This window comes from Halichoeres trimaculatus, unplaced genomic scaffold, assembly GCF_033239565.1.
Source record: "Halichoeres trimaculatus isolate MK-OKI-2021-1 unplaced genomic scaffold, fHalTri1.1 fHalTri1_scaffold_4, whole genome shotgun sequence".
Taxonomy (NCBI): Eukaryota; Metazoa; Chordata; class Actinopteri; order Labriformes; family Labridae; genus Halichoeres; species Halichoeres trimaculatus.
The window spans coordinates 2,107,435-2,117,619 of record NW_027437182.1 but is presented as its reverse complement, the minus strand read 5'-3'; the positions used below and the strand labels follow the sequence as shown (position 1 = coordinate 2,117,619).

Here is a 10,185-nt window from a genome sequence, read left to right as displayed (position 1 = left end):
GACGATGACGACGTATAAGAGGATTTTTTCTAACTCAGTGGGCGTGGCCACAGGAGACTGTTAAAGTTGATGTTTTTTTTTCACTAACCTCTACAGACCTGAAAGATCCTGCTGATTTTCCAGATGTCATCCGTCCATCATCACCCAGGCAACAACCGTCAAGCCGACTTCTGTGGTCTGTAGTTCAACTTCCCTTTGTTTGATTTATATTAACCAACAGGAAACTGAAAAAGAAAAAAGATTTTCATTCATTTGTTTTCATTTCAACAAAGACAAAAAATGAAAAATGAAGATTTTTTTAATATATATATATATTTTTTCATAATTGAATATCAGTTGAATAAATGATTCACAGATTGTTGTGTTGTTGCTGTGTTTATGTGGAGACAGCAGAATTAAAACAGTGGCTGATCCGTGGACTGTGGTCTGATCCGTGGACTGTGGTCTGATCCGTGGACTGTGGTCTGATCCGTGGACTGTGGTCTGAAAAAACAATGGTAAAAAGCTGACAGCAGGGGCTTCCAGTTATTTTCTATTTTTGTTTAGAACAGCTAAACATTTTTTTGATAGGCTCTATGCACAGATCACTTCCACATCAGCGTGTGGGGGCTTGGGTACATCTGGTTACTGACAGAAGCAGTAGGAAGTGAGAGTAGACGGTGTTATGATGCAGAGATTAAATAAATACGCTGTTTGCTGGAGGTACCTAAAGTTTCTGTCCAGGTATCTAGAAGAACACTTTGTAGAGCTTAGATTTAGTATTTAGATTTATTTTTCATGTGCACACATTACAACAAGTATACAGAACTGGTTTTGCATGAACTTGGCTCCCTCAGGCTGGTGTGACGATGGAAATGATTCAGGCTTGGTTTATACTCTTGATGCCCCGCCCTGTGACTGTGGAGGAAACTGATTAAAGCTGACGATGACGAGCTAAAGTTACATGAGCTAGATTTACAACCTTTTAAATGTAAACCACCTCTGTTCACACTCTAATCCTGACTTCATCAATGTTTAACCCACAGGTCTTTATCAGGGATTCAGCTCTGATCACCAGACTAGAAGAATATTCACTCACAGAAACTTGCCTAACTTTTAAGATGAATTTAATTACAAAAAAAAAAAAAAAATTCAATTCATTTTTTCCTGTAGTTTTTTGCTCCTTGGGTTTAAAAAAAAAGTTAACATATGTATGTACCTAAGTCTGTGTATGTACTTATATATTAATGTAATTAACTATTTTTGTTATATTCATACAAAAATTAGATGATTAATTCCCCTGACATCAGTTTTCAAAAACAAAGTAAAAGCAAAACAATAGATTTAAAAAAAAAAGGCCAGGAAACAAATCAAGGGTTCACCCTTAAAATAAACAGTGAACACATAAAAACACAACAGCAGGAGGGAGAACCCAGGCAGAACAAGAACCCTATAACCCACACTGAGACCACGAGGACCAGAGATAAAGATAAAAACATCAATTAAAAAGAAGTTGGTAATAAAGGTTTAAAAACATAACAATAAATTTGATTTATATAGCACTTTTCAAGAAATTAAAGACACTTTACAACAAGACTCATCATCATCATCATCATCATCATCATCATCATCATCATCATCATCATCATCATCATCATCATCATCTTCATCATCCAAACATGTTGAATTAAAAACAGTTTGATGGAAATATTCAGCGACTCATTCCACTTCCTGTTCAGGTGTTGTATCTGTGTCATTGGGATGGAAAGGACTTTCTAAATCTGATTTCTTCATCAGAGTCTTTATCTGACATCGGAGCAGGAAGAGGACAGATGGAGCCCCAATGAAACTCAGATGAAGTCACTGTTTGATTTGATTTGTAGAGGAAACTATTTACAGGATGAAAACCCCAAACAGCTCAACATGAGCTGCAGATCATCACAGAGGAAACACTCAGCGTCCTCCAGACTGCTGCACATCAACAAACTCAGCAGAGTCTCCTAAAAAGAATCTATAAACCCCAAGTCCAGGATAGAGAGGCTGAGTGAACCTGGTCTGGACTCTGTGGAGGAGGGTCATGGTGTCAGAGACTCTGTAGAAGGACAGAGTCCCGGCTTCATGATCCAGGTAAACTCCTATTACAGTGGACGGAGGGCCTGGGATAGAAGTCTGAGTGTTATTATGTCTGAATGTGTGTCCACTAATTTGACAGATTAATGACCAAGATTTGTTATTGAAACCAAATCCACATTCCTCTGTGCTCCCTCTCCTCCTGATATCTTTGTATGCAACTGCTACATAAACACACCCACTCCACTTCACCTCCCAGTAACATCGTCCAGTCAGACCCTCTTTACTCAGGACCTGACACCTGTCAACAAACCTCTCTGGATGATCTGCATAAACCTGCTCTGGATACGTTGTTGTCACCTTTCTGCCCCGTCACTCAGTAACAAATATCTGAAAGCTGTATGTGGATCCAGAGTGATCTGCCGTGAGTACCTCAGAAACTGAGCTCTGGTTTTGGGCTCTGGAGGAGCTGAAACCTCCACCTGAGTGGGAGCTGAAACCTCCACCCGAGTGGGAGCTGAAACCTCCACCTGAGTGGGAGCTGAAACCTCCACCTGAGTGGGAGCTGAAACCTCCACCTGAGTGGGAGCTGAAACCTCCACCTGAGTGGGAGCTGAAACCTCCACCTGAGTGGGAGCTGAGGAGCTGCTGAGCCAGTCCTCCCTCAGAGCAGCCTGCAGTTTGTCCTTCAGCTCTGACACAGCTGCTGTCACAGCCTTAAAGGAGCTCAGAGGACAGAGGTCCATGCTGGGCCGGTCTCCAGGTGGACTCAGACCTGACAGTGAGGGGTAGTTCCTGAGGAAATGGAGGTGATCCTCTGAGCGGGACAGCTCCTCCAGCTCCGTGTCTCTCCTCCTCAGATCAGAGATCTCCTGCTGCAGCTTCTCCTCCAGCTCTGTGGCTCGGCTCACTTGACTTTTCTGCTGGTCTCTGATCTGCTGCGTGACTTCAGAGCGTGTTTTCTCCATGAGACGGATCAGCTGAGTGAGGCTCCTCTCACTGTCCCTCACAGCTTCATCAGCAGACAGGTTGAAGGCCTCCACCCTCTGCTGGAGCAGCTGGACGTCTCTCTCTGCGTCCTGGACTCTCTGCTGGATTTTCTGCCGACTCAGCCCGAGCTGCGTCTGCCTCTCAGCTCTCTCTGCTGCGGCAGAGAGCGTGTCGTGGCCTTTGTGCTCGTCCACGGAGCAGAGGTAACAGATGCACTGCTGGTCGGTGCGGCAGTACATCTTCATCACCTCGTGGTGGCGAGAGCAGATGTTGTCCTGGAGCTTGGACGTGGCTTCAACCAGCTGGTGTTTCTTTAAGCCGGCTACAGCGTAGTGAGGCTGGAGGTGTTGATCACAGAAAGAGGCCATACACACCAGACAGGACTTGAGGGCTTTCAGCTTCTGTCCACAGCAGAAATCACAGGCCACGTCTTCAGGTCCAGCCTCAGGAGGATCAGCTGAAGCAGCCTGAGCTTCCAGCAGCTTCACTTCCTCCACCAGCTCTGCTAACACGGTGTTTTTCACCAGGACAGGCCTCTGTGGGAACGTCTGCCTGCACTGAGGGCAGCTGTGTGTTTCCTCTGTGTCCTCATCCCAGCAGGCGTTGATGCAGCTCATGCAGTAGCTGTGCCCACAGGGAATAGTCACTGGATCCTTCAGCAGATCCTGACAGATGGAGCAGCTCCGTTTGTCTTTCCCCAGCTGAATCACTTGCTGCGCCATTTGTCCTCTGAACAGACGCTGACTGTCTCTAAGTTTCTGTTCCTGATAAACTGGGAGCTCACAGCCTCTGTGCTGACTCACTGATCGACAGGGTATGAACTACCAGCTCTGACAGGTCACCACACACTGGTCACAACCATCCATGTAGTGCTAGATCTGCAAAAGGGGGCGGGGCCAACATGTCTGAGCTGAATGTGGTGTGAGGGGAGGAGCCAAACAGGAAATGAAATCTGTGTGAGGCTCAAAGTTTGACTTTCAGGAAGCAGAGTCAGACACACAGAGGAAACTAACAGAAGCACAATGAGCTGGGCCACCAACAAGACGACTTTACTTTACTGGAAGATTCCCAGACTGGAGTACGGCTGCTAAAGGGCTACAGGAAACACATGGAACAAGGACTACAAAATAAAACTAGAAACACACTCAGGGAGCAGGAATTACAAAATAAAGGTAACAGGAAACACAAAGGGCGAAATAACTACCAAATTATAACAGTCAACAGAGAAAAAATAAAACAGATAAAAAAAACTCAAACAAGAACTACATAACAGAGCTGTAAACACACAGGAAAAAACTACAAAATCAAACAGGAAACACACAGAGCAAAACTTACAAAATACAATAAGATGCACACAGAAAAACCCCACCAAAAGAAGAAAAAAAATCAGGAAATACATGAAAAAAAAACTACAAAATAAAACGGGAAGAGAAGAATTTTCAAGAATTAAGCAGTAAACTAGAGACAAAAACTACAAATTTTAACAGGAAACACTCAGAGAAATTACTTCAAAATAAAACAATAAACAAGAGGGGCAAGAACTAAAAAATAAAAAAGGAAACTGGAAACAAAAACTACAAAATAAAACAGAAAACACACAGAGGTATTTCTTCAAAATAAAACAGGAAATACATGCAAGGGGAGCAAGAGTTAAAAAACAAAAACAAAAAAACAAAACAAAACAAGAAACAGGAAACAAGAACTACAATAAATACACAGTGAAACTGGAAACAAAAATTACAAAATAAAACAAGAAACTCAAAGGGAGAAATAACTACAAAATAAAAGAGGAAACAAAAACTCCAATAATTAACAGGAAACAGAGTTAAAAAATTAATTAAATAAATTCGGATTTGACAGGTAACAGAGGAACTCCAACATTAAACAGGAAACACACAGAGACAAGAATTAAAAATGAATACAACAGGAAACACAAAGAGAGAAATAACGACAAAATAAAATATTTAACAGGGAACAAGATCTACAAAATAAAACAGGAAACACACACAAAGGGAGCAAGAGTTAAAAAAAAAAAAAAAAAACAAGAAACAGGAAACATGAACTACAAAAAATGTACACTAGAACTGGAAACAAAATATACAAAAACAAAACAGAAATGAAGCAAGAACTACAAAATAAATCTGGAAACAAACAGGAAACATGATTGAAATAAATAAATAAAATAAAATAAAATAAATAAACAAATAAATAGATAAATGAATAAAAAAAAGGAAACACAAAGTGAGAAATTTCTTTTAAAAAAAAAAACAAAACAAAAAAACAGGGAACAAGATCTACCATTAAAAATAGAATGAATAAATAAATACATCTAGAAACACACAGGAAACATGATTTAAATTGAAAAAAAACAAACAAACAAACAAACAAACAAAAAAAAACAGGAAATACAAAGTGAGAAATTACTTAAAAAAAATAATAAACAGGGAACAAGATCTACCATTAAAAATAAAATGAATAAATAAATACATCTAGAAACACACAGGGAACATGATTTAAATTGAAAAAAACAAACAAACAAACAAACAAACAACCAAACAAAAAAAACAGGAAATACAAAGTGAGAAATTACTTAAAAAAAAAAAAAAACTGGGAACACGATCTTCCATAAAATAAAAAATAAATAGATTAATAAATCTTGGACCACACAGGGAGCAAAAACTACATAACAGAGCTTTAAACACACAGAACACAAACAAACTACAAAATCAAACAGTAAACACACTGTGAAAAACTACAAATTAAACCGGAAACTGGACACAAAAACTATAAACTAGATTGAAGGATTGAAAGATTGAAATCTTTTTCAAATCAAACAAACAAGACAAGGATTTTAAAAAGATAAGGTTGAACTATTGGCACAGATACAGACAGATAAAGATGAGGAAAACTCTCCATAAGAGAAATCAGGATCAGACTGAGGTTAAGGTGTTTCTTCATCATGAGGATTTTTTTTACTGCAGAGAAAAGGAGGGTTTCAGATTACTTGATTTTTTATAGTGAAATAATCTAAGGCTGTTTAGTTATTGAACATTCAGAGGCTGTAACTCTTCACCCTGATGTTTACTGTCTTAGTTTCATGTTGGGAGCTTGAGGAGAGACTCCAGATCATCCGTGAAGCTCCTGAGGAGTCAAACCTCACTTTAACGATCGTCAATCTCGAACAGGATCTGTTTTCACGGAGACCGCGGAGCTCCGGGTCGTGACGCCGGAAAACACGACTCCTGCCGCGGGGGGCGGGGCGGGGGGAGGCGGCCCCTGGAGCCTGCGGGTCCCTGGGGTGCTGCTTCCTGGGAGCCCCGGTCTGTCTCCTCTCATGGGACTGTCTTTGTGCACGCTGTCTCCATGGAAACGAGGCGTCACGACACGCAGAGGGGAGGGGGGGACCGGTATAAAGGACGGGACAGGGACGGACCCTGAACACACCACCGGACCTGAGGAGACATGCTGCACCTCATGGAGACCTTCACCAGGTGAGAGACCGGATCCCAGAGCAGGACAGGGACAGGTAGACCAGGTTTAGACCCTGTGACCTCCTCAGGGACTCTTTCTTTAACCCTTAAAGGTCAGAGACAGCTGTTAAAGAGCTGCTGCTGCTCGGGTTTGACTCATTCATCTGAAATATGAGAAGAAGAAAATATGTCTTCTGTTTCCGGTTCAGCTGTTTGAATTAAAATGTGTGTTTTTCTGCCTGTGTGTGTGTGTGTGTGTGTGTGTGTGTGTGTGTGTGTGTGTGTGTGTGTGTGTGTGTGTGTGTGCAGTGATCCAGATCCATGCCTGCTGATGGAACAAAGATCTTCTCCGTGTGAGATGAAGCTCGGTGAAGGTAAGAGGAGTTTCAGTCTGAACCCAAACATCTGGAGCACGACACAAATCATTGACTCAGTTTAAAAACCAAAAAAAAAAAAAAAATCAAACGTTTTCTTTTGGTTTTCTAAGATAAAAATGAAAAAGAATTAGAAATAAAAAAGTTTCTGTGCTGGAGATTCAAACAGGAAGTTGGCTGAGTTTCACATTTGTGTCTCTAGACTTGAATTCGGGGCCGGGTCTTTGTTCAGGGTCGGTTTGAAACCTGTTTTTAGGTTGTTTTTTTTTTATGGTTTAAAGTAGAGGTGTAGACCAGCCTCCAGGGCAGCAGGGGGCGCTGTGATAAAACATGTGGAGGAGTTTCCTTCTTCTGAGCAAACTGTTCATGAAAACACTGAAGGATTTTATTTTTTTATATTTTTTTTAAAGTTTGGTTAGAGAGGTTAGGACCGTTACATCACTTCCTGTTTCTGTGTTTCTTCTTCGGGTGTTTTGGAACGACACACAGGTGTCACACACTTGAGCTGACCCCCTCCTCTCTCTCCAGGTTCTGGTCCCCGGCTCGTCCGTCGTAAATCCACGAACAGCCGCGAGCGCTGGCGGCAGCAGAACGTGAACGGAGCCTTCGCCGAGCTGCGGCGCCTCATCCCCACGCACCCCCCCGACAGGAAGCTCAGCAAGAATGAGATCCTGCGCCTGGCCCTCAGGTACATCAACTTCCTGGACGGCGTGCTGGTGGAGCAGGAGCTGGGCAGGTCATCCAGGAGCCGGGCAGGGAGCGTGGAGCAGGAGGACGGGCTGCAGGGGGCGCTGTCACCCAGCTCCAGCTGCGAGAGCTCAGCCGACGGGGACTCGGACTGTGGGGGATCTCTGCAGCACCTCCACCTGAGAGCCTGGGTCCAGCAGAGACCACCAGGACCAGGACTGATGGACTGTCAGCGCTTCATGTAACCAACAAACGAAAAAACGGCGGTTTGGTCCTTTAAGAACACATGTTGATGTTTTGGACCGAGGTCAAAGGTCATGTGATATTCACATTTATCAGAGTCTAACACACGTTTGGTTGTTTCTTCAACTGTAGACTGAGGTGTGTGTGTGTGTGTGTGTATGTGTGTGTGTGTGTATGTGTGTGTGTGTGTGTGTGTGTGTGCGTGTGTGTGTGTGTGTGAAAAACGATCTTTGTGTTTTTTTATCCTGAGAGAAGAAAGAGCGAGCTGTGTTTTATTTCCCTCATAGAGGAAGACGACGCCGCGTGTCAGAGAGAGACGTGTGTGTGTGTGTGTGTGTGTGTGTGTGTGTGTGTGTGTGTGTGTGTGTGTGTGTGTGTGTGTGTGTGTGTGTATTTTCTGCGCTCTCAGCAGAAGAACCAGTAACCAGCCTGAGTTTCTTTGACTTTAAAGGAACATGTTGGTGTTTTATCGTCTGATCTTCATCCTGATGTCTGTTAAAATGTTTTTCTGTGAATATTAATAAAAAATAAAATCCACTCTGACGCCGCAGACATTCATTCATCTCCAGAGTCAGGCAGAGACACCTCACAGGTATAACACTAAAGGAACCAGTTGTTCAAAGAATTTAATCCCATGTCTTGCTGTCCAGGATCAGGTAATCTGTCTCAGTTTTTCACAGCAACACTGGATCAGATCACCATGATCTGGATTCACAGTTTTCAAGATTACCAAATCTGGATTACCAGGGCTCTAGATGGGACAGCATGTCATAATGTGGGTTAACAGCTCTGTAAAGAGCAACGGGTAGGAGAGACAACATGGGTCATTGTAGAGGGTTTTTCTATTTATTTTGTGAAAAAAAAAAAAAAAAAAAAAAACCATAAACATCAATTTCCATGTTTAATTTCTTTCATGAGCCCTCATCTGAGCCACAACAAACAAATAACAAATATACTTAAAAAAAAAAAAAAGTGGATATTTTGAAAATGTCTGAAATGTATAAAAATTAAAATAAATAAATGAATAATAAATAAATAAATAAATAAAAAGAGAAAAAATAATAGTGAAAAAGTAAAAATGTAAAAGAAGCTAAATGTCCAATAGTAAGCAAAACAAAAAAAGTTCAGTGTTCTTCTTGATCTGAAAAAAAAAGACAAAAAAATAACAAATATACATAAAAAATACAAAGTGGATATTTTGAAAATGTCTGAAATGTATAAAAATTAAAATAACTAAAGAAATAAAAATAAATAAAAATAAAATAAAATAAAATAAATAAAATAAAAAAAATAAAAAAAAATAAAAAAAATAGTGAAAAAATAAAAATAAAAAAGAAGCTAAAAGTCCAATAGTTAGCAAAATAAAAAAAACACCAAGTGGATAGTTTGAAAACCTCTGGAATATAAAACAAAAAAAAAAAAGAAAAAAAAGAAGCTAAATGTCTAATAGTAAAATAATATCTGTTCCTCTGTCAGGAGTTTCTGAGCTTCTACACTTTCAGTTTCTCTTTGTTTTTACTTTACGATACTGAAAGGCTTCACAGGTAGCCTAAGTTAGCTTTTTCTACTTTATCACTGTAATGGTTTAACACAGTGGTCCCCAAACTGTGGCCCAGGGGCCGGATACGGCCCGCCTTCACATTTAGCCCGGCCCCCTGAACAATACCAGAGGCAGATTATGATTTTCCTCCCTTAAAAAATAAATCCTGTTAAACAACCATACTGTTAATGAAATGTGTTGTGCTGGTAGGTGTTGTATCACTTAGCTCAGTTTCTTAACCTGCTTGTTTTCTGGTTTTCACAGTGGAGTTAATGAGAGAGAGCTGCAAACAGTGGAGTCTACAAAATGTTAATATTTCATGGTTTTTTTTTTTGTTGTGAAAAACCTGAAAAGGGTTATTTAGTTAATATTTAGTTTATAAATAGTGTTATATATTTCATTAATAGTGTTATTATTTATTTTTTGATTTTTTTTTCCTGTCCAGATCACAGAAAGGCTCATTAATATTTGGTTATGAGTGGCTTTCTGCAAAACAATAAATATTTACATTTGGACACCTCTGCGATCGTCACACTTTTTTTTAGAAACTGACCCTGGCTCCCCATCAGAGAAGGGAAAAGTTGTTTGGCTCTGACATGAAAAAGTTTGGGGACCCCTGGTTTAACAAGTCAAATGCAAAATACAAATAAAAGTATCAACACTGAATTCTACAAATGTTGTTTTATTTGACCAATTTTTAAGTTTTATTACATTTTCTTCCTGAAATCCTCCTTGAAAACCTGACCCCAGTTGGGATCAGGATAATCTTGTTCGGATCAAAGTGATCCAAGATGTGACCCAGATTAAAACTAAGATTGGATTACATGATCTA

At 40.5% G+C, this 10,185-nt stretch overlaps 1 protein-coding gene and 1 pseudogene across 1 annotated transcript; one reads left to right on the top strand and one right to left on the bottom strand.

Annotated features, from left to right (window-relative positions):
• Positions 1 to 654: 654 nt before the first annotated feature.
• LOC141789217 (tripartite motif-containing protein 16-like) lies at positions 655 to 3,874 on the bottom strand (annotated as a pseudogene).
• A 2,225-nt stretch (positions 3,875 to 6,099) lies between these two features.
• LOC141789069 (T-cell acute lymphocytic leukemia protein 1 homolog) lies at positions 6,100 to 7,968 on the top strand. The gene is made up of 3 exons (XM_074668357.1): positions 6,100 to 6,530; positions 6,819 to 6,883; positions 7,412 to 7,968. The coding sequence occupies exons 1-3, from the start codon at positions 6,502 to 6,504 to the stop codon at positions 7,813 to 7,815; spliced, it is 498 nt and encodes a 165-aa protein (XP_074524458.1). The 5' UTR covers positions 6,100 to 6,501; the 3' UTR covers positions 7,816 to 7,968.
• Positions 7,969 to 10,185: the final 2,217 nt, after the last annotated feature.